Raw genomic sequence first — 22618 nt, forward strand, 5'->3', positions numbered from 1 at the left:
TTTCTATTCTATCGATTGGTCAATTGTTTAAAACTTAAGTCACATATTTAAGATTTAAGTACACTTAACTTCACAATAAGACACGCCAGGAATTCGCAAATGGACAAAATACAAAAAATGAATATGTTTCTGTAGAACGTACTTATGGAAACGATCAACTAATTTGAACAAAATGTTTGTTTACACTTTTGATATTCAAATAGAAAATGAAAGTTGAAGTTACAACATAATTAAAGTATGTTACACAATCGCTGTATTTTAATTCGAAATGGATGCACCTATGACCTACAAACATTATTTTTTATTAAAAACGGGAGCTGCACCTTACGGAAAGTTTGGTGACATTCGTTTCGCTGCAAAATTCCGAAAAAAAGAAGAAAAACAAAGTTGGTGTTTTTCAAATTATTTTAAAATATATTTTTTTAAAATAATATTTTACAACAAAGACAGTAATCACAACATGAAGGTGGCATTTCTTGTTAACAGATTAAGTTCGCTAAATAAATTAATTCGAATAAAATCGTTACAATCACCTTTGGCATAATAAAAAATTACAATAAAAATGTTAACAGGTCAATAACAATGAAATCAATGTTTACCTTTTGTCAGCGGACTAATACCAATTTACGAAATTTTCAATCTGATATTAAAATAGAAAAGGTTGATATGAATTTTACATATGTCAACAATTTCACTTCTATAAAAACAACTAGGACAACTCAAATCCAGTATTACACGTGACGGCATATCGCAATTTTTCTCTTAGAGTGCTTTTTTTCTGATAATTGGGCAACTTCAGAAGATTGAAACATGTAGAGGACGTGGGCAATCGGTTTTGTGGGTCTTTCTTCCTAATCGTAAAGAAACCTCTGAAAACACTTCCTACCAGCCCTGTAAACATTACAATTACAATTACAAATTGCAAAAGTTACCTATTGTGTCTCCAGTATCTTCATCATCTCCGACTTCAACACATCTTATTGAAAACGGAGGCTCCAAGTGAGCAAACCCGAGCAGTGGAGGCTTGGAGCAACTTGTCACGAACTAAAACTCAAAACATCAAAAAAAAATTCAAATTTATTTTCGTCGACAACTTTTAAAAACATTCCCTTTTCTTCTTCAGTGAAGTCTTTTTCTAAGATGTCCCACAACCAACCAACAACTCTGTGAGAATCGTGGAAACCTCCGTAATATTGAGTGTGTTTCCTCAAGTCTTTCATATCCAACGGTACATTATCTCCAGATATCAAACGTTGCAACTGTAAATGTCAAACAATTTAACTGAAAGTTGTTACGCGGTCGCAATTAAAAAATATACTTCGGGCGTTGAGAAAAGCGACAACCAGTCAGGATTGATTATCGAGCGAAATCCGCGAATGAAAGCAGCAGTTTGGTCTTTGATTTGCAAATGCATTCGAAAATGTGCCATCAAATGTATGTAGTTAATCCTAGAAAGAAAAACAAATAGAATTTTACAAGCCGAACAAGTTTAAGTCCTAACTTGTTTTCGTTGGTCACGGGAACCGCTTTACCTCCCGCTACCAACTCGTGTGTAACCAATTTGCCTAAACTGTCTTCGTCCAAACTGAAAGTGAGATCTAAATCCGACACGTCTCCTTCATAGTGTTTAACATAGCTCAAACTCCTATAGAGTTCGGGATCTAATGAAGGTAGTTCGTCCACACAACTGTACAACGCCTGAGCCGTTTGTCCTGAAACCTGACTCAGAAAAAACGAAGCGAAAGGCACGTCAACCACAATTCCTTCGTAGACGGCTTTCCCCAACATCCTCCCCACGAATTCAAACAACTGAAGGTGGTTATCTTGAAGGTACGAAGTCGGAGAGGGGTACAGCCGCTCTTCGCTAGTCGCTTTGAAGAGATTCAAGGCTGGATCGAAAATCCGTTTGATGCTTTCTTCGAGGAACTCTTTAAAAACGCCGTCCTGATCGATGCCCGCCTCATCCAATCCTTGCTCGTTGATGAAACGCACTCGGATCACACCTTTGAGGCCTTGGGGTGGTAAAAGCGCCAGCTGTCGATAACCGTCTTCGACAATGCGAGATCTGCAAAGTTTTGTTTAGAAAACTTAAGTAACGAACCAAATCATAAAAAAATATTTATAGCAACACCAGCGCCCCCATCACGATGATGCGCACCTATGGACTGTTATTAACGTTGATTGAGGGGAAGCACATGCAGATTCGGTTAATCCCAAAACTGTTTTCTCATTGGTTATGTATTTTCGAAACAGTCTGACTCTATCTTCATGAGGGATGATATGTGGCATTGTCTGCAGCAACAGTTGCGGCGCTTTTCGACCTTTCTCAAGGTCGGCCATGAACGTTGACACTTTGATGTCTTTCAACAACCAGTGACCTTGAGAAGTGTAAGTTCTCCTACAATCCCTCCTGTACAAAAGCATTAGTAATGTATGCAACGATTGGAAAAGAGAGTTTGTTTGGATTGTTTTTAAATCTGAAAATTTCCACTTTATCGTTTCATTTGCGCTGTTTAGCAGTATGTTACCAAATAAATTTCCTAAAACAGCTTTATACAAAAAAGTGTTCAAAAACGTCGATAAAACTATAAAGTCGGTTAATTTAAAAGGATTTTGCTGTTCGTACATTTCTACGTCATCCAAAATACTGAAACATACCTTGCTTGAACCAATTTCGTGTACCCAGTCTCGTTACTTACGTTACATAATGGGTCATACAATCGCAAAACAGTTGCAACATTTGAAACTCGGGAGCTGTACATTTCGTGTTGATAGCTAAGTGGTCTAAGAACGTTTTCAGGCCACAGTTTGGGCCCAGTGAGCACAAGAACAGCCACAAATTGTACAAAATCGAGTTTTGGTAACATAATCCTACAAGACAAATTTCAAAAAGTTGTAAACACTTCAATATTTCGTGCAACCTGTCAATATATCTAACTGCAACTGAGTCAAAGTATTTAAAGCCGTGTGATACAGTGAACACACCAAGACAACTCTGTGTACTTCGGGACTACCCAAAGCGCGATAGTTTCTTTGAGTGTTGGTTTTATTGCTTCTCGATTCTAAAACTTTCTTGAAGAAATTGGAACCGCTGAAATTGCTATTTTGTGGGCTCGAAGTCGGCTGAGGTGAATCTATGTTTTGGACGAGTTGTTGGAGGACGTTTCCCAACAAAATTTGGACAATTGGAGAGTTCCACAAGAGATTAAGTTGAATTTTTACATGGGGCATTGCGGCGTTCAATGATGGATCCATGGGTTGGGCAAACCAACCCAAAACTGGATGCCAATGGGTTAGGTTTGACTGTTTACTAACTACATAATTTTGGCAACTTTCCAGTAATCCGGTAACAACAACCTGGAAGTACACTGGATTAACAAGAGCAATTTCTTTGTTGCTGTGACTAGTACTGTGAAAGTCGGAAAACTCAGGTCTTTCAAGGCACCATCTCTTTCCATGAAGGCTAGTTGTAATAAGTTTGCAAGAAGGCAAAGCGCGTAACTTCCTTCCAGAGTATTAAAAACTATCCTCATTGACTGTTGACTTGACAACAGTTCCAAACTTTTTGAAAACAGTTTTTGGTTATTTATGGTTGCAATGCACTAAAATCATGTTTTTCTCTTGATTAATTTCCCACACAATCAAAATAATTTGTAAAAATGTCACAATCTGTGATTCTTATTGGAATAAGATGGATAAAGCTAAGACATGACTTGTGACCATCATGTCATATCTAGATTACAAATTATGTTGATCCCATTTAAAACGATTTTTACCTCTGGAGTTAAATTTTCCAAATGTTGGATAATGGCAGGAACTGATATTATGTGAATGAGAAACATTGTCATAAGTTTATCAGAAAAATTTGCAGCTACCAGAGGTCTCAAAGCCAACGTTAAGATTGCAGACAAACTGGCGTGCTTGAACGCGATTTTAATTCGTCCCAAGCCCCGCATTAGCAAACTCTTGAATCATAAATAATATTATTTTGGCGCTACATAATACAAACGCATCGAGTGTACCTTCAGTACCAAATAAAATCCTTTATGAAACAATTGTCCCATTAAATTTGCACACAACTGGTTCATTCCAGATTTCAGAACTTCCATATTTTTATTCTTTAACACAATCCAGTTGCTTGTACTGGTGAAAGAAACCAAAACATGCAAATATAAGACAATTAATTTCATATCACCAGCAAATTCTGGTTTAAGATCATTTAAATATTCACAGCACTTCCATAAAATGTCATTCATGTGGGAGATCCATCTTATCACATGCTCTTTACTGAGAGCCACCCCCACATAACTGAATTTCGGTGACTCATATTCAAGAGTATTAACTAAATATCGACATAACTTCTCGAACCTGTCTCTGTCTCTTTCCTTACGCCAAATTAATAACAAGCGACAGGACTGATTGTAAATTTGCAAGGCAGGTTTTAAGGTAGGTTTCTCCCCATCTTCTGGTACATCAGGAATGGTGTCATCAAATTCTTGTCTGGAAATCAAGACTCATCAGTATTCGCTTCACACTATTGAAACATGTAAATTTACAAAATGTTGCGAGAGAATTTGACGCGTGCAAGCCATCCCCTAACATTCGCTTGAATTAAAGTGGCCGCTTTTTCTTTCTTCTTCTCGAAAGCCCTTTCCTCTCTGGCTGCTTTTGTTTGTTCTAGGAAGCTACACTTTGGATTGTCCGCCTTATGGAACATGCTGAGTTTGACCTAAATATACGAATTTTGTTCCGATTATATCACATTTGCATTATTTAAGATAAAATCTGTGTTTTATGCAATTTTTTATTCACTTCACAAACTTCACTAAAAAGTCCTGGTTCACAGTCAACACAATCCACTTAAGCAAATAAATAAAATCAAATCACATTTAACAATTAAGACGTTTCGTACTTCTTGATTACTGCTTCGAAGTGAAAAAGTTGTAATGTTTTGAAGTTTAAACAAATGGTCGATTTGGCAACACCGGTATGTTGTTTTATAGCTGTCAACAGTGTCATTTATTTGTCAAACAATCACGTGGTCACAAGAAGTAAACATAACCTAACAATTTCAACAAGTGTTCGGATGAAATAATATCTCATCAATTTTCAATTAAAATTGACGTGTTTTAACAAGTAAAATGTCAGGTGATAGTCCCGTACAAGCAGAAGTAATAGCTCTTCCACAAAAACGGTATTACCGGCAAAGAGCCCATTCCAACCCTATTGCAGACCACTGTTTTGATTAGTAACAAATGGTACTAATTAAGAATTCGCGATTTTTATCGATCAGCTTGTAGCCCTCGAACTCCAGAGGAAATGGATTGGTCTAGATATTACCCAGAAATGGTTAAAAATGACAGAGATGACAATCGGCAAGTTGAATTTGCTGACATTGGTTGTGGCTATGGGGGTCTCCTGATTACCCTGTCTACTATTTTTCCAGAAACTCTTATGTTAGGAATGGAAATTAGAGTGAAAGTTTCAGATTATGTAATGGATCGAATTGCAGCTTTAAGGTCTCAACATCCAAATCAGTATCAAAATATAGCTTGTTTAAGAACAAATGCAATGAAATATTTACCCAATTATTTTAAAAAAGGCCAAGTAAAAATCCACAATGTGTTTTCTTTCACTTATTCTTAATTTGCAGCTCAAGAAAATGTTTTTCTTATATCCAGATCCACACTTTAAAAAGTCAAAGCATAAGTGGCGCATCATTAACCAGTCTCTGCTTGCTGAATATGCTTATGTATTAGCAATAGGTGGTATAGTCTACACTGTAACTGATGTGAAAGAACTGCATGATTGGATGAAACAACATTTTACAGAACACCCCTTATTTGAACAAGTTCTTGAAGAAGAATTGGTAGGACAATAAATGTATTGTACATTTTTAATCTAATGTAACTGTTTTAGAATTGTGATCCAATAGTTGGGAAACTGTTCAGTAGCTCTGAGGAAGGTCAGAAAGTGACAAGAAATGAAGGTGACAAGTTTTTAGCTGTTTTCAGACGAATCAAAGATTCTCACTGAGGAATAATTTCATATTTAAATATACTACAAAAAGTATTAACTTTTCTCATTTTCATTCTTTGGCACAGGACCCAGCTGAAAACTGAAGTGAAGGCTGTCAATGGCCGCTTCTTTGCATATATCAGCAACTTCAGGTAATGTTGGTTGAGTGAGAAATCTTTTTGTTTCTTTTTCTTGTTGCTTCTGCCTCTTGGCCTGGCTGAGTTTAATCTGGGAGTAAAATGGAGAGGGTTCCTTGTTCAAATTCTTCACAGTCTCGCGGAAATAATCACTAAAGATGGCGTCCCTAAAATTCGGGAAATAATAAAAATTGTTTTATTGGACAAATTATTTCATTACCCTACAAGAAGTTCCAACACACTTTGCGTCATTTCTTTCTGAATCTCTGACTCTTTAGTCGCAGGCTGCACCTCGCTTTTTTGTTTCTTTTTTTTCCTAACAGGACGTATAGGACGCTCTCTAACTTTAGCCTTTTGAAAGTAATTTTTGACAAAACTGTCCACATCAATCTGAATCCCTTCACACGGCCTTTGTTTCATTTGGTCTTCTACACAAACACAATTATCTCTATCCAAAGCTCCAATTACGTTGACAGTAATTGGTAATGCAATATATAAAAATTCGGGCATCGGTTCGATTACGTAATCATCTAGCTTCTACAATGAAAACAACTTAAACCTAATTGATAACATCATACGAAAATTACATCGTCTTTGTCAAGTTTTTCACCGTCTGAAATTATGAATTCGCTAGTCGAACTTCTTCGTCTTTTCTGATACAAAGCAACAGATTGTTCGTGTAAAACTAACTGCTTGTAGTCGATAAATTTGCAACACAGCAACACTTTGATGCTGCAAGGTTCGCTCACGGACGCAATTTTTATGAAAACCGACTGAGACTCGGACGGTTTTAAAAATCCCTCCTCGTTTAACGGTTCGATTTTTACTAAACCGTCAACAAAGCATCTGAAAGGACAATTTAGTTCCCTTCAATGAACTCCAGAGAACACCTACGGCTTCCACGAATATTTCAGTTCCTGTGTCTTACTTCGATTTTTTATAAAAAACATTCTATCAGCAAAGCTGGCCACAGTAATGGGTTCAATCATCAGACGATCCACTGATAAACTCATCATCTTATTTTTTAGTGGCTTGACAGGGAGAGACATCAAGTCTTCAAATTTACGTTTGTTCTTCTCACAAGTTCCGTATCCCTCGATTTCCAGAGTTACGTCTTTCACGCCTAGAGTTAAAGACACTGAAACCTTAGTTTATATTAGAAACAGATCTGCCAAGATCGTAGCTCCCACTTTGTAAGTTTTGACTTCTATGGGCCAGAATTTGAACAGTATGGGTGCTGCACTGTGCGGCTTCAGAAAACCCATACTGTTAAGACATTTCAAAACGGTGAAACCGTCGTCATTGCACAGCTTTATTATTTCAAGTTCGTCGAGTTTGTAAGGCACCGCTTGGGTTGTATTGTTGTACAGCCAGTATGCCTGAACTGGGGGTTCTTTTAATCCGATGTAGACATAACCCAGATTTAGTCGATAATTGTGGTCAAAAACTGACAACACGTAAGAGTCCGCTGGCACACCGTAGATGTAGATGTTTAAGATGATTGTTCTCTCGTTACTCAGATTCAACACGTAAGACAAAGTATTTTCATCAGGGAGAAGATACTTGATTTTGAATACTAAAGACTGAATCGAATCGGCCTGAAATACGTAGAAATTACAAGTACTGTCTGAATTTATACAAAAATTACCGGCAGACTCGGACTGCCGATTTCCATCGTGAGCATGTCTTTGTGAGGGCAATCGAACACTTTGTGCCTAAAAGTGAAACTGTCGTTCGTTTCTTTTAGTTTACAGTCACAAACTTGTCGTCGTTTCAGAACGAGTCTTGTGTAAATACTCGAAACATTTTTTATGGAAAAAATCACGTAAAACAACTTGTCAGAAACTTCACTGTCTGGGACCCACAAGTTCACTCGGCGGATCTCTCCTTGGTTTGTCTCGATCAAAGCGGCGTTAATCCTGAAATAAGATATTAGCGAGGCAACGAGACGAAAGTATTTTTTACTCGTCGATCCTGAAAAATGCCCACAAATCGTCGTTACTCATCAAGTATCCGAAATTGTGCTCTACTAAATCCAAGATCTGGAATTTCGTGATTAAAATGTGGTGTACGTGGCATAGGAAGTGTGTTACTTGAAGAGTTGCGTAAATACAGTGGTACTCGATACGGAAAATATTTTTGGCGCCTTCGGCTGTTGTGTCTTCACTATATTGATTCAAACGGGTATTGTAGGCAATAAATAGAGTGCGCTTCCCCAATGTATTAATCGTGAACTGAACGCAAACCAACATTTTTTCCCTGGGACCGCACCTTCCGCACACCGGACGCAGCTTCACATCCTCTAAATTGTGGTCATGGCACAGTTTAAAATTGATATTTGACTGGCAGAAATTGAACAGATAAAAACTAGTTTTAACAACTGTGCCACACTCCACCTCCCCACATTCATAAATTTGCGGGAGAGCCTAAACAAATGTTGTTTAAAAATGACAATCAGACATTCTTTCGGTGTTATTATGTACACATAATTCTGAGTAGATCGTGTGTGTCAAGACTGTGACGACAATATCGACAGTCTCTCCCATTACCCCTTCTTCACTGAAGAGGTATTGCACTTCGCAGATCACCTCCATCGAGTGTTCTCCGACTTCGTCTAAATCCGAAGTGTACCAACAGGTGACGAATATTTCTTCGTTCGGGGCCAATTTGCCCTTGGAAGAGTCGACCCCAAACTTCTCGGTCTCCTGAAACTCGTACCTAAAAAATTGAAGTTGCTTTCATAGTATTACAGAATGCCCAAAACTTTAAATAAATGTACCATCGCGGTCAATGAATACTGGTACAGTATGTTACTGTAAACACTTCCAAAACTCAAATTTTGATTTAGACACTTCTTTGTCCTGATTTTCAATTAGGGGTTAAGTACATATTTGTCAAATTGACATTATAAAATTTTAAAGCACACAAAGAGCAATTTTTTTAAAATTTTCATTCTTAATCAATGAAAATGCAGAAATAATTCTAAATAATCTTTCAAACGGACCCTTGCGCTTAGTATTTTTGTAACGCGCAGCATCACGTTAAAATTTGCAATTTTGATAAAACTGTCATTTTGATATTTCATGGTCATAGCCTGCTTAGATTAGACAATAGACCCTTTAGATTCCAACCAAATTTAAACAGCCAAAATCTTATTGTACCAGTATTCTATTCTTTGACCGCGATCGTACGTACTGAAGGTGGCAAAAAGAAATGTTTCTGATTGGGACGTAAGTGTTGGCTTGAGTCCCAGGTTGCATGGGTTCAAATTGTATGACGTTATTTGCGGCGATGAGCACGCGTGGGACATCGGTTTGTGCTTTGACGTAAATGGGGGTCAATCTCTCCACCTGTCCATTCAGTTCTATACTCCAGGTCTCGATGTAAGAGTTCGTTTCATTGGAACTGTTTTGGAGCTGCACCACGATTATCTGGAAGGTGCGCACCAAACCTACCATCGGCTTCATTACAAAATTCCTAAAATTTTACTATTTACTAGAGTAACTCTAACCGTGGTGTTTGATACGTTTTCTTCGGTGGTAACAGTTTGAACAAAACCGGCAAATGTCCGTGCGACTGGATCATGAACATTGTCCACGAAGGAAAATTTGGTAGGGTCAGGGGCAGGATGACAGTGTTAGGAACAATGGAAATGGAGGGGATCCACGATTGATTTTTGGGGAAGCTGTGACCTGAAACAATCAATTCATAATCGAGATTTCTCTTGCATCTTTCACTACCGATTAAACGCAGAGTTATTGGTATGGGCACGTTCAGGGAGGAGGGGAATTCGTTATCGGAGAGTATCCACGAGACATGGCCATTAAGTATCGCTGATAATAATCTACAAGTGGAATCTGGCTTAAATCGAATTTCGTACAGAGCGGATTGTTTGGGAGGTATTTCCAGTTTTTCCGGATATATTCGGAACAGCGCAGCATTCTCCCATTCCACCTCGACTTCGTTCTCCAAGTGATTGGTGAAGCTTGTAGTCATGGTCTGACACGAGCTCTCTGGCATTATTTGCCCAAAATCCAAGTAATTGACGCTCAAAGAAACAGGAGGAGGGACGTGTTTGAGAGTAACGCTGTCACTCAAATACCCCTGGAAGCCCACCGTCTCCTCGTAGGGAAAAGGATAGTATCGGAAGGGAACCTCGGGGTCGTAGTCGATTTCAGTGGAGAAAATTCCAAACAGATTCAACAATATCGGTTCCTAGCATTACTAACAATATTACAATGCGGCGTAAAATAGCAAATTTTTACGTAATACAAGACGAGGCAACACAATTGCTTGGCATAAAATCTTGGCGTTTGTGGCAAAAATTTTACAGTGATGTATTGGTGCTGTTGGGGTCGGATAGTACCGTTTCTGGGTGCCACCACGAAAACTCCTTGCTCCTCTTCGCCACAGTCGAACTGAAAAATTGCCGGGACTCGCGAGTTGTTGGTCAGATCGAAAACTTGTTTGATAATTTTGTGTTTAGGAGTGTGGAAAAAATTTAATTGTCGTATCGAACAGTTGAGCGAAGGTCCTTGAATTAAATCAGCTCTTTTAGTCGTTCCGACTCGGTTTTATATCTACCTATGCATTCACCTCTGAAGCACAACCGATAGAAATTTCTTCGACTGTCGACGATAGAGAAATAGTCAAAATTTTTGCTCCCGGGAATGTTGGGCGTGTAGCTTATTTTCAAAACGAACTCAGCCCCAGTCTCAACTTTCGCTTCGTACTTGTTGACATCGAACACGTAGTAAATTGGATTTGTCGTTGTGTTCCTAGTGACGAAATAATTAACAGTCTCCTGAAAAACAATTTGTATGAGGATGACCGCTGCCGGACAATTTTACGTTGTGATGGTTCTTGATGACGTATGTTTTGACCACCGTAGTGCCCACAGGGACTTCTCCGAAGGAGACCTCACAATTAATGTAATTCTGGAGAGCTCCAGGTTCTGACATTTTATTAAAATGACACAAGCATGACAACTTAATTTTCTTTATTTACAAACGTGTAACGCTTTGATAACATGAGGTAGCAGGTGAAAGGTACTAACTTACGCCACTACATTCCACAAAAATCAACACTTGGATGTAAACCAGCACTAGAATTATGCTGATTCTGTTGAAAGTCCCACTCTGTCACCAAATCCGCGTCGAGGTCCTCCTTGTCTTCGCTCTCTTCCTTCACGGCCATGCAGCTTTCTTCGACGTAATGTCTGGTTTTGTTCGCGTCGCAATCAATACTCATACAAGTTGATGTCTTTTTCTTGGAAGAAATTAAACATGTTGACGAGGAACTCGCATTTCCAGGTGTTGTTGTAGCTGAAGATATCTCGGATGTTTGGCAACTTGTAGACCATTTTATAATTGAAGGTGGTCAGATTCTTGTCGCTTATTTTTAAATTATTCAAAGAATTCAAAGGATCCAGTTTAAAATCCACGGTCCAATTCGCTAAATGATTATGTTGCAACCAGAGCATATTTAAATTTTTCATGTTTTGCATCAGGCTCAGATCGAACTGTCGGAAATCGTTGTTGATCAGTTCTAAATTTTGCAGATTGTCCAAGCCGATAAAACCGTACCGTTTTACAGTTCATAAACGATTGTTTCCCAGATATAAGATATTTTAAATTCGTGAGCCCATTAAACGAGCTAGTTTGGATTTCGCTGAGGTTATTACCTCTCAATTGCAAATCCACCAAGTTATTTAAGGGTTTGAAATTGTACTGTGTCAGGAAACCAATGCTATTATTATTTAAATAGAGCGAGTTGAGTTTGCCCAGATTGGTAAAAGCCAACGAGTCGATCTCGAGAATGTGGCAGTTTTCTAGATACAACAGCACCAAGTTGGATGCATATTGAAAAATGTTGCGGTCCAACTTTTGGATTTGATTATTACTGAGATGGAGGTTTCTCAGGTTTGGTAGTCACCTGGAAGCGTGAGGTTGGAGGTAGTAAATTGTGTTAAAGTTGAGCACATATATGTACAGGATGTCAGGCTAAGACTTTCGAGCCTAATAACTCAGTTATTTTCCAGCGGATTTTTGTGAAATTTAAAATGCAGATATTTTAGACGGTGGAGAATAAAATCCCATTAATGCAATCACCCAAGTCGTAAAAACGTAATTTTTACATGCCTTTTTAAAATGTTGAATCAATTAAGATTTACATACAAAATTTATCGTCAGTAAAAAATGCTGTAGGGAAAATCTCGTCCTTAAAAGACGTCTAGTTTGCAAGAAAAAAGCAAAAAACAGTGTTAAACGTCCCTTTTCGCAGAAGCGCAGGTGACATATTTGACGTTTATCTTGCTAACCTTACAAACACTTAAATTTAAAGACAACATTTGGACGTAATTTATTATACTGGATGCTTTAATTCTTCCATAAAGGACTAAAACACGATCGGGATATTTTAGCAAGGTTAATAGTTCACGTACGCTTCCTGTGTCTTCAAATAAATTGACGACTCTCTTAACCTTACATTTTCTAAAGCCTACATTTGGATAGTGTTCCACGAGAAAACGAACTGTGTCATTGAAGTTTTTACGACACTCTCCATAGGCAATTTTTTTTTTCCTTTTTCAACAATATTGAAATTTCTGCAGCTGTAGTCTATTTTTAGAGTATTTTCAATAAATTTTCACAATTTGACGTTTCTAATAAAGCGCGCCCAATTTTGACAGACTTTAAAGGGTGTACAAAATGTTGCTTGGCAATTAATCATCAATTGTTTCAAAAGGTAACTGCTCAAATACCTTCAAATTTTACATTAAATTTTTGACGACAAAATCTAATCTTTTCGTTGAATCAGACAAGTGATTTACTTAATTGTTTGTGTAGACCCCTATTTTTTAATTTTTAACAATCTAATGATAATCGCGCATAATTTTCGATAAAGGAAACATGTGTTAAAATTACATTTTTTAACTTGAGGTAATTTTATTATTACTAATTGAACCTTCACGGTCTAAAATATCTTCATTTTAAATTTCATAAAAATCCGTTGGCAAATAACCGAGATATTAGGCTCGAAAGTCTTAGCTGAGACACCCTGTACATACACGTCTAGTGTACGAGTATATCAGTTGGCCATGGTTATAATCTAGTGTAAAAAGTGTTTGAAATTGTGTTACCTTATTCAAATTATTGCCGCTGGTAAGGAAAAGTACAAAATATGTTATAGTAATGTGTTTCAAATGAAATTCTCAACAGAAGATACTACTAGACTTCCGTGAAAAAGCATGTCCATCCGAATGGACAAAATGCTTTCAAATATTTTTAGTCATCTATAAAATTTCGTTCAATTTTATATTATTTAGTGCTAAATTGCCTTTAGCGAAGTAAATTTAATCTATAATATGTTTCCAAATTAATAAGCTAATAAGAAATATACAGTGAGTTTTTTTTAAGACTGACCATAGGATTTTACATGCTAATTTTTCAATCCCCTGTGAACTTTTGTTCTCATGAAAATATTTAACCCAGTTTTGTAGTAAAGTTGTGGGATATGATCATGAATTGAAACAATTTCAATTTAATAATCAGAAGCAAGGAATGAGCTAACAAAAATACGTTTTTTTAATTCCGTTTGCTTCAATTTTAAATTTTCAGTAGGCTAAAATTTCACCTGAAACTTGTAGTTTTGTAACTGATCGTGTAAATGCTTATTGCTTAGCTGCCTATGGAGGCTATTTTGAACATTTCATTTAATTTTTAATTGAAGTAAAGAGCCTTGTTATAACATAAATAATGAATCTATCGCAATGAAAGTAATGTTCAGAGTGTTCAGACTATTTTTTGTAAATAACATTTTGTTTATAAATTGTCTGTTTCAACCATTTAGGTATCACAAAATGAAATAAATGACTACCTATATTGTTTAATCTAAAAACAACGCTAGGCTTTGTAAATTTTCACAAAAATAAAAGTTAACAGGGGGTTGAAAAATTAGACCGTAAAACCCTATGGCCAGTCTTAAAAAAAATTCACAAGATCTAGTTCGGAGCTTAATCCAAATATGCCGAAAGGGAAAAAAGGGCTGAGGCAAAACCAAATGTGGAGGCGAAGTACAATGGGTACGCCAAATGTCTAGCCGAAGATGATAAAAAGGAAGCCACAAGATGCAAGACGGAGAAGTGTGGAAGAAAGTCACACACATTTTGCACAAAGTGTCAGTTCAAAAAAATAGGAAATAATATGTGCAACAATTGTTTTTTAATACGTATATTATTTTCGAATAAATGTTTTATACCCTACTATTTACGCGTGTTTGTTTCCATTAGGATGGACACATTTTTTTTCAACTTAAAAAAGAACACATTATGCTTAAAAAAATCTAAAAAATATACATATAAGGCCGATGTGACAAGTTTCATAATTTTCTAACGATTATTTCTACATGCGTGACTCGTGACTTAAAGGGTAAAGGTATATTTAAAAAGTAAATATTTATAGTTTTTAAATAGTAACATTTTCAAAGACTGCCCTGGTTTTTAAAGTATATTAAAAAAGTTAAAATTAGTTTTTAATCTCGTTTTTAATTAGTTTATTATACATACAGGCTGATTCACGTAGCCCGTTCATTAGAAACTTTCTGATTTCCCAAAATCGTATTACATAATATGAAAATTGGTAGCCTACTATCATCCACTGTTCCAAGTTCAAATAAAATATTTTCAAAATGGCGACACTTCCGGAAATGCCGGAAATCGAACAGATAAAAACTAGTTTTAACAACTGTGCCACACTCTACCTCCCCATATTCGTAAATTTGCGGAAGGGCCTAAACAAATTTTGATGTGTGACAATCTGACATTCTTTCGGTGTTGGAGTTAAACATAATTCTGAGTAGATCGTGTATCTCAAGACTATGACAACAATGTCAACAGTCTCTCCCTTTACCCCTTCTTCACTGAAGAGGTATTGCACTTCGCATATCACATTCATCGAGTGTTCTCCGACTTCGTCTAAATCCGAAGTGTACCAACAGGTAACGAATATTTCTTCGTTCGGGGCCAATTTGCCCTTGGGAGAGTCGACCCTGAACTTCTCCGTCTTCTGAAACTCGTACCTAAAAAATTGTGAAATTGCAGTTGCATGCACTGGCAAAACGAGATGTTTTTGATTGGGACGTGTTGTCCGTGCGACTGTCTCATGAACATTGTCCACGAGGGAAAATTTGGTAGGGTCAGAGGCAGGATGACAGTGTTGGAAACAATGGAAATGGAGGGGATCCACGATTGATTTTTGGGGAAGCTGTGACCTGAAACAATCAATTCATAATCGAGATTTCTCTTGTACCTATCTTTCACTACCGATTAAACGCAGAGTTATTGGTATGGGCACGTTCAGGGAGGTGGGGAATTCGTTATCGGAGAGTGTCCACGAGACATGTCCATTAAGTATCGCTGATAATAATCTACAAGTGGAATCTGGCTTAAATCGAATTTTGTACAGAGCGGATTGTTTGGGAGGTATTCCCAGTTTTTCCGGATATATTCGGAACAGCGCAGCATTCTCCCATTCCACCTCGACTTCGTTCCTCATGTGATTGGTGAAGCTTGTAGTCATGGTCTGACACGAGCCTTCTGGCATTATTTGCCCAAAATCTAAGTAATTGACGCTCAAAGAAACAGGAGGAAGGACGTGTTTGAGTGTAACGCTGTCACTCGAATACCCTTGGAAGCCCACGGTCTCCTCGTAGGGAAAAGAATAGTATCGGAAGGAAACCTCGGGGTCGTAGTCGATTTCAGTGGAGAAAATTCCAAACAGATTCAACAGTATCGGTTCCTAGCATTACTAACAATATTACAATGCGACATAAAATATCAAATTTTTACGTAATACAAGACGAGGCAACACAATTGCTTGGCATAAAATCTTGGCGTTTGTGGCAAAAATTTTGCAGTGATGTATTGGTGCTGTTGGGGTCGGATAGTACCGTTTCTCGGTGCCACCACGAAAACTCTTTGCTCCTCTACGCCACAGTCGAACTGAAAAATTGCCGGGACTCGAGAGTTTTTGGTCAGATCGAAAACGTGTTTCATAATTTTGTGTTTAGGAGTGTTGAAAAAAATTAATTGTCGTGTTGAACAGTTGAGCGAAGGTCCTTGAATTAAATCAGCTCTCTTAGTCGTTCCGACTCGGTTTTATATCTATACTCAATTTCATATAAATGTGCATCTAAGCAAGCCATGAAAATCTGATTTTCTGTTGGTAGTAAAGCTAAAGCTAGTGATTTTGACTTTCAAAGTTGCTTGCTCTGCGCGACCCGATTTGACTAATTTTTCAGTTTTTGTCCATTTTAACATTGCTGTTACGTCTTTTTACTGATTAAATTAAAGTAATTCTTAATTTATTTGTTTTTGTCTTTGTATTTTTACCAAGTAAAGATTTATTGGACATGACCTTCATAAATGTAACTTTTGTAGTGTAACTAAATTAAAGGTGCTTTTACAAATGCACAGCTCACTTGATGAACATTTATATGAAATCAATTATACCTATGCATTCACCTCTGCAGCACAACCGATAGAAATTTCTTCGATTGTCGACGATAGAGAAATAGTCAAAATTTTTGCTCCCGGGAATGTAGCTTATTTGCAAAACGAACTCAGCCCCAGTCTTAACTTTCGCCTCGTACTTGTTGACATCAAAAACGTAGTAAATTGGATTTGTCGTTGTGTTCCTAGTGACGAAATAATTAACAGTCTCCTGAAAAATAGTTTGTATAAGGATGACCGCTGCCGGACAATTTTACGTTGTGCTGGTACTTGATAACGTATATTTTGACCACCGTGATGCCCACGGGCAGTTCTCCGAAGGAGACAGCGCAATTAATATAATTCTGGGGAGCTCCAGGTTCTGACAGTTTATTAAAATGACACAAACATTTAATTTTCTTTATTTACAAACGTGTAAAGCTTTGATAACATGAGGTAGGTGAAAGGTACTAACTTACGCCACTACGTTACACAAAAATCAACACTTGGATGTAAACCAGCACTAGAATTATGCTGATTCTGTTGAAAGTCCCACCCTCTGTCACGAAATCCGCGTCGAGGTCCTCCTTCTCTTCGGTCTCTTCCTTCACGGCCACGCAGCTTTCTTCGACGTAATGTCTGGTTTTGTTCGCGTCGCAATCGATACTCACGCACAAATTGATGTCTTTTTCTTGGAAGAAATTAAACATGTTCACGAGGAATTCGCATTTCCAGGTGTTGTTGTAGATGAAGATGTCTCGGATGTTTGGCAACTTGTTGTAGAGCATTTTATAATTCAAGGTGGTCAGATTGTTGTCGCTTATTCCTAAACTATTCAAGGAATTTAAAGGATCCAGTTTAAAATCCACGGTCAGATTCGCTAAATGATTATGTTGCAACCAGACCATATATAAATTTTTCATGTTTTGTATCAGGCTCAGGTCAAACTGTCGGAAATCGTTGTTGATCAATTCTAAATTTTGCAGATTGTCCAAGCCGATAAAACCGTACCGTTTTACAGTTCTTAAACGATTGTTTCCCAGATATAAATATTTTAAATTGGTGAGCCCGTTAAACGAGCTGGTTTGGATTTCGCTGAGGTTATTACCTCTTAATTGCAAATCCACCAAGTTATTTAAGGGTTTGAAATTGTACTGTGTCAGGAAACTAATGCTATTATTATTTAAATAGAGCGAGTTGAGTTTGCCCAGATTGGTAAAAGCCAACGAGTCGATCTCGAGAATGTGGTTGTTTTCTAGATGCAACAACACCAAGTTGGATGCGTATTGAAAAATGTTGCGGTCCAACTTTTGGATTTGATTGTTACTGAGATGGAGATGTTTCAGGTTTGGTAGTCCCCTGAAAGCGTGAGGTTGGAGGTAGTAAATAGTGTTAAAGCTGAGCTTCAGCAAGTTCAAATTTGGTAGTTCTGCAAACATGTTGTTTGTCAGAACCCTGATGGCATTATGGCTCAAGTCGAGCTGCGTCAACCTGTTTAAATTAGCGAAAGATCTGGAGTTTAGTTCGGCGATCGAGTTGTTGCGCAGGTTCAGTACCCTCAGCTGTTTAAATTTTCCGAAAGCGAGTTCCTTTAACGTGTCAATTTTCGACGATATCAAATATAAATAAGCGATATTGTTTTTGGTAATGTTGAAGGTGTCGCTGTCGATGGTGGGCAGCGTGCAGTTCTCACAAGTCAACCAGTGCGTCCTGTTGAGGGGAACGTTGAAGTGCACGAAAAACAACACCGAAGCGTTGTAACAGACGAGCTCCTCTCCTGTCAGAAGACTCGTCCTTTTCTTGCACAACTTCGCCGCATCGAAATTGAGCGACAGTTTGAACAAAAATACGGCGATGACTGCCAAGACCCATTTCCCCATCGTACTGGAAGAAAAATGTTGATTGAATTAAGAGTGTATGGTGAGTTGCCTATGGTGATCATAAATTTTATTACCAAAACTGGTTTTGATTAGATGTCGAAACGGATGAGGAAAAAAGGACAACGTAGTACCGTGAGTACCGGGAGTACTGATCCGTTAAGGCGGCTCCACACTGAATTCACACGTCCACCGAAATTTTCGCGATTTTTCCCGGTGAATCGGTGCACTTTCCCCACAAAAACTTCACAATGTCCGATAAGAACTGATCGAGACTGCCAAATCGACGTTTGTGTTGGAAATACATCAAGCCCCCGCCGGCCGTATCGATAAATTTTTTTAAACCAGTTTTGCATACACGAAAACTGAATTTTATGGTGAGCTTACGGGACCTTACTTAAATAAATCACAATGAGTGCCGTATGGGAACAGATCTTTAAAAACCGGAGGAAGGGTCAAATGGTCAAACGTAAACAGACGCGGGTAGCGTCTGGTTGGCTTGTCGAAGTCGAAGCGTTTCAGTTTGGACTTTAAATTAAATCAGACTACACAAAGCAAGACGTTAATTTGGTCATGTGTGACGACCTTAATAATGTTGTCAAAGGTACTCACTCTCAGGAGCTGGAATTTGTACTGAACGTACACAAATTGTAGAAGTCTTTGGCTGTTACATAATGTCGATCTGCTTACTGCTCACTGTTTCGAACGAGAGACATTTTTCGTTGAGTTAACACTTCAGCTTTGCACAAGACGCACACAATAACTTATTAATGCAACTGTTGTGCAGTTACCGTTTCAAAACTCCGGTTCGCTTTAACGTGTCCGTGGGTCTGATGTAAAAATCTACCAAGGCCAAACCGCATGCATAATATGGTACTTGATGGCTTCACAATGACCGGCGTGTAATTGTACCATAAAATGCGCTTCTTTGGCTTCTCTAAAATCTCAAATTGATGGATAAAAATTGATGCGCCAGTGGTAACAATTTAATTGCTTTCTGCGCTAACTAACGAAAGGAAATTCTACTTTTCTACGCTCTCCGAGGTCTACAGAGCGCGTGTAAAATAAATCAGCCCTGGATGAGACTTTCGAATAATAAGAAGACAAGGCATAATTTAAATGTTCTGGTTCTTGGTATTATATCATCTCCTGTTAACATACCAGAAGTGGGATGAATGTAAATGTTCATTTAAACCTATACGAATATGTAGGTACACATTGTTTGATGAATTATTGTAGGAATGGTGTTTTATGTTAAGACGACTAAGCTAATTAAATACGGGTAATCAAATTTATGGTCTCAGTAAGAGGAGGTGCCATCTTATGAATATTACAACCCTTTTTATCCACATAATATAACACAAGCCTCCTACAGTGCCTGGCTCGCCGAAAATTAATTTACACATTCATAGTTTCTAGAAAAATTCCTGTTAATTCCTCAGACGATTGTTGACCTTACCAAGAATTTAAAAACTCTTGTTCCGTCTTGACGATTTGTTTTTGAATTATTTTGTGATTAATTTTTTAGACGAGACAAATTATTTTATCAAATTTACAACCGTATGCTTTTTTTTTTCATTAGAAAGTTGCTAATGTGCAATTTTATACATGCAACAAAAATTCGGTAACCGAGATTAATAAATGTTTACTAATTAATAAAAACCTGTATCACATTCATTCACACAGAAGACCATGTTAATTATATAATCGATGGAAAAGTAGCCATCTCCGATTAAGGACGAAACCATAAAACACTAATTTGTTCATAGCCAACATATTCGACTTCTACACTGTAAAAAATCTCCTTGTGCTGTATTGTTAACGATAAATAATGATTTGGGGTCAGAACACAGTAGTCCTTTGACTTTGAGGCAGCTAATTACTATTCTTCAACCTTCGAAAATACAGAAAATTTGCACAAATTTAAAAATGCTAATTTGCGCACTTACAAAAATTTAACGGAATTAATTTCGCTAAACACGCTTCACCTTGTTTAACAGCCCATTAATTCGTTCGATGATTGTTCCGAATTGTTCTGAATATCTGTGTAACGGTGCTTCGAAAAAACATTTTTTCTCCATCGTTCTCCAGTTGAAACAGTCACTGTTACGTAATAAATTATAAATATCCGATTGTTGAATAAATCATGCTTATATTTTGCCGTGCGAATGTATATTAGTGTGTACGTTTTTTGGACTTGTTAATTACGTTATGGTTATTTATTTTTTAGTGTTACCTTGTATTTTTATAATTTTGTTTCCATGCAGGATTCCAGTAAGCACGCTTTTATCCAATTAGCGTAAACTCGATTGAAAACGATTTTTTATTTCGTTGTTTAAAAGTTTTAAATGTTGACTTCTTCAGACGATTTTGATTTAAAATTAGTATTAGTGTTAAGTATACAAAATAGACATTAATACTACTGCAAATAATATTTTTGATCGCTAAAAGTCAGAAAATTAAATGCAAGTTTACTTTGTAACCATAAAAAATAGTAAGTAGTTTTTAAAATAATTTTTTCTATAGCAGATATTAAAGTGTGCTTTTATCTATTCAAATCAAAAGGTCAAGTAGTATTTTAACCTCAAGGGTAGATAAAGTGCTACTTTAACAGCATGGGTAGATAAAGTATTTTTTTATTACCCTAACAACGCTCATACTAACGAGATTTCAAAACCTGACATTATTAATAATGACGCTCAAAAACGCTCTCGAAGATAATACATATACAATTTTATCGTCTTGTAAAAATAAATAACTAATATGTATTAAATGAAATATTTTTTCAATTATGTACTGAACTTTTTTTATTAATTTTTTTTTAACAAATAAATATTTTACCTTACTGAACAAAAATAGTCAAAAACTTTTTTAATTATCACACCAACTAATATTCACTGTACTTAGTGTTAAGTAGTTAAATGAAGATAGTCTATTTCCTGGTGCATTTTCAGGAACCCCATGCAAAAGGCAGGACACTATGAACTATAGACTAAAGACTATATGCTGTTATATCAGCAGAATCCGCAATATTCATTTCTGAGGATGTTACGTCTAAATTTCCTGTATAAAGTGGGATTTTTACTAACCCACTATCTCCAGTTTTTTTTTATCGACAGTTGCTCACTTTGTCATTAGTTTCTGTTTAATTGATAAAACGTTAATCTCTGATGAACTAATTAATAATAAATTGTAATCTTGTAATTACTTGTTAACGCTTAAACAAAATTGCGTAATAGGTTTGCCTCCGCAATTCAGCATAATTTAATAATAATAACAATAATAATAATAATAATCATTATCATCAGCACTGTCACTGTCAACCTACTTGCAGTCTTGTGAATACAACATTTTGCTTAAAGACGAAAGCTTGTTAAAAAGGAATGCTATGATGTTTTTAGAAAATACATTTAGGAAGCAAGGGTCTGAACCTGAAAGACTTTGTCTTTGAAGTGTTTAAAATTCTTTTAATCCTTTGAACAAGACATTCTCGGAATAGGTCATAATTTAGTGTAGGTATAGGTAAGATTATTCGTTAATTTATGACCGATTTGACTATAGCTTTAAATGCAATTTTCAAAGGAAAATGTACAATTTTAATTGAAAAATATTGTCTAATACGTGGGTTAAGGTAAAATTAAATGTTGATTAACCAATTAATCTTAATTTAAAGAAAAGCCATCGGATGAAATCTAAAACCTAAACAATAAGTCATAAAAGTTCTGTGAAAAAAATTAGATCTGGTACTTTTATAAATAAAGAAAAACCCATTTAAATTAAATTATTAACGGCTTAAAAATTAATTGACTTCAGAAAGTGATATGAAAGATTCTATAAAATAGTATATTAAAGAACGAGTTTTATAAGGGTTGATTTAGCGCACGAGTCCCAAGTGTAGAAAACGACCCGTAGGGGAGTTTTGTATGGGACGAGTGCGCCAATGCCCTTATAAAACGAGTTTTTTATGTTATTCTTTAGGATTTGCACCCTTGTTTTAATTTTTAAATAAAAAAAATAAATTTTCAAATTCTAGGGAATTTTGTATTAATTGGAAATTCAAGGTAACGGATGCAACTACATCTGCAACGTATGTTAAAAAG

General features: G+C 36.7%; 5 protein-coding genes and 1 pseudogene across 9 annotated transcripts; 1 reads left to right on the forward strand and 5 right to left on the reverse strand.

Annotated features, from left to right (window-relative positions):
- Nucleotides 1–391: 391 nt before the first annotated feature.
- On the reverse strand, nt 392–4967 carry LOC138126891 (ubiquitin-protein ligase E3B). 2 transcript variants are annotated; one of them, XM_069042704.1, is made up of 13 exons: nt 4557–4966; nt 4023–4500; nt 3777–3965; nt 3411–3602; nt 2922–3357; nt 2700–2871; nt 2529–2647; nt 2159–2477; nt 1502–2065; nt 1319–1448; nt 1095–1259; nt 933–1044; nt 392–882 (listed from the first exon to the last, which is right to left on the reverse strand). In XM_069042704.1, the coding sequence occupies exons 1-13, from the start codon at nt 4715–4717 to the stop codon at nt 710–712; spliced, it is 3210 nt and encodes a 1069-aa protein (XP_068898805.1). In that variant the 5' UTR covers nt 4718–4966; the 3' UTR covers nt 392–709. The 2 variants fall into 2 exon arrangements, with proteins under 2 accessions (XP_068898805.1, XP_068898804.1); XM_069042703.1 differs by having other exon boundaries at nt 2159–2647; nt 4557–4967.
- A 43-nt stretch (nt 4968–5010) lies between these two features.
- On the forward strand, nt 5011–6072 carry LOC138126894 (tRNA (guanine-N(7)-)-methyltransferase). The gene is made up of 4 exons (XM_069042710.1): nt 5011–5248; nt 5301–5607; nt 5654–5869; nt 5920–6072. Exons 1-4 carry the CDS (start codon nt 5142–5144, stop codon nt 6034–6036), a joined length of 747 nt encoding a protein of 248 aa, XP_068898811.1. The 5' UTR covers nt 5011–5141; the 3' UTR covers nt 6037–6072.
- On the reverse strand, nt 6033–11199 carry LOC138126890 (cilia- and flagella-associated protein 65). 2 transcript variants are annotated; one of them, XM_069042702.1, is made up of 15 exons: nt 11006–11198; nt 10740–10959; nt 10421–10689; nt 9896–10370; nt 9682–9847; nt 9351–9632; nt 8639–8873; nt 8249–8581; nt 8121–8197; nt 7804–8074; nt 7346–7753; nt 7050–7300; nt 6743–7001; nt 6376–6692; nt 6033–6322 (listed from the first exon to the last, which is right to left on the reverse strand). In XM_069042702.1, the coding sequence occupies exons 1-15, from the start codon at nt 11114–11116 to the stop codon at nt 6073–6075; spliced, it is 3924 nt and encodes a 1307-aa protein (XP_068898803.1). In that variant the 5' UTR covers nt 11117–11198; the 3' UTR covers nt 6033–6072. The 2 variants fall into 2 exon arrangements, with proteins under 2 accessions (XP_068898803.1, XP_068898802.1); XM_069042701.1 differs by having other exon boundaries at nt 9682–10370; nt 11006–11199.
- A 7-nt stretch (nt 11200–11206) lies between these two features.
- LOC138126590 (leucine-rich repeat-containing protein 70-like) lies at nt 11207–15106 on the reverse strand (annotated as a pseudogene).
- LOC138126893 (cilia- and flagella-associated protein 65-like) lies at nt 12149–16907 on the reverse strand. The gene is made up of 4 exons (XM_069042709.1): nt 16663–16907; nt 16000–16268; nt 15475–15949; nt 12149–15422 (listed from the first exon to the last, which is right to left on the reverse strand). The coding sequence occupies exons 2-4, from the start codon at nt 16204–16206 to the stop codon at nt 15127–15129; spliced, it is 978 nt and encodes a 325-aa protein (XP_068898810.1). The 5' UTR covers nt 16207–16268; nt 16663–16907; the 3' UTR covers nt 12149–15126.
- Nucleotides 16908–17047: 140 nt separating this feature from the next.
- LOC138126892 (leucine-rich repeat-containing protein 15-like) lies at nt 17048–19897 on the reverse strand. 3 transcript variants are annotated; one of them, XM_069042706.1, is made up of 2 exons: nt 19131–19897; nt 17048–18525 (listed from the first exon to the last, which is right to left on the reverse strand). In XM_069042706.1, exon 2 carries the CDS (start codon nt 18519–18521, stop codon nt 17130–17132), a length of 1392 nt encoding a protein of 463 aa, XP_068898807.1. In that variant the 5' UTR covers nt 18522–18525; nt 19131–19897; the 3' UTR covers nt 17048–17129. The 3 variants fall into 3 exon arrangements, with proteins under 3 accessions (XP_068898807.1, XP_068898809.1, XP_068898808.1); XM_069042708.1 differs by lacking the exon at nt 19131–19897 and adding an exon at nt 18653–19055; XM_069042707.1 differs by lacking the exon at nt 19131–19897 and adding an exon at nt 18596–18737.
- Nucleotides 19898–22618: the final 2721 nt, after the last annotated feature.

The sequence above is a fragment of the Tenebrio molitor genome, chromosome 3 (assembly GCF_963966145.1).
Source record: "Tenebrio molitor chromosome 3, icTenMoli1.1, whole genome shotgun sequence".
Lineage (NCBI taxonomy): Eukaryota > Metazoa > Arthropoda > Insecta > Coleoptera > Tenebrionidae > Tenebrio > Tenebrio molitor.

Coding starts and splice junctions, on each gene's coding strand:
- LOC138126891 (XM_069042703.1), bottom strand. CDS start 4,717: ATGTTCCATAAGGCGGACAATCCAAAGTGTAGCTTCCTAGAACAAACA. Junction 3,603..3,776: donor TGGAAAATTTAACTCCAGAG/GTAAAAATCGTT, acceptor ACATGATTTTAG/TGCATTGCAACCATAAATAA. Junction 1,260..1,318: donor CGCTTTTCTCAACGCCCGAA/GTATATTTTTTA, acceptor TGACATTTACAG/TTGCAACGTTTGATATCTGG.
- LOC138126890 (XM_069042701.1), bottom strand. CDS start 11,116: ATGTCAGAACCTGGAGCTCTCCAGAATTACATTAATTGTGAGGTCTCC. Junction 8,582..8,638: donor CGATCTACTCAGAATTATGT/GTACATAATAAC, acceptor ACATTTGTTTAG/GCTCTCCCGCAAATTTATGA. Junction 6,323..6,375: donor GTGTTGGAACTTCTTGTAGG/GTAATGAAATAA, acceptor CCCGAATTTTAG/GGACGCCATCTTTAGTGATT.
- LOC138126892 (XM_069042706.1), bottom strand. CDS start 18,521: ATGGGGAAATGGGTCTTGGCAGTCATCGCCGTATTTTTGTTCAAACTG.
- LOC138126894 (XM_069042710.1), top strand. CDS start 5,142: ATGTCAGGTGATAGTCCCGTACAAGCAGAAGTAATAGCTCTTCCACAA. Junction 5,608..5,653: donor ATTATTTTAAAAAAGGCCAA/GTAAAAATCCAC, acceptor CTTAATTTGCAG/CTCAAGAAAATGTTTTTCTT. Junction 5,870..5,919: donor AAGTTCTTGAAGAAGAATTG/GTAGGACAATAA, acceptor TAACTGTTTTAG/AATTGTGATCCAATAGTTGG.
- LOC138126893 (XM_069042709.1), bottom strand. CDS start 16,206: ATGAAACACGTTTTCGATCTGACCAAAAACTCTCGAGTCCCGGCAATT. Junction 15,950..15,999: donor GTTGCCTCGTCTTGTATTAC/GTAAAAATTTGA, acceptor TAGTAATGCTAG/GAACCGATACTGTTGAATCT. Junction 15,423..15,474: donor AATAACTCTGCGTTTAATCG/GTAGTGAAAGAT, acceptor TGATTGTTTCAG/GTCACAGCTTCCCCAAAAAT.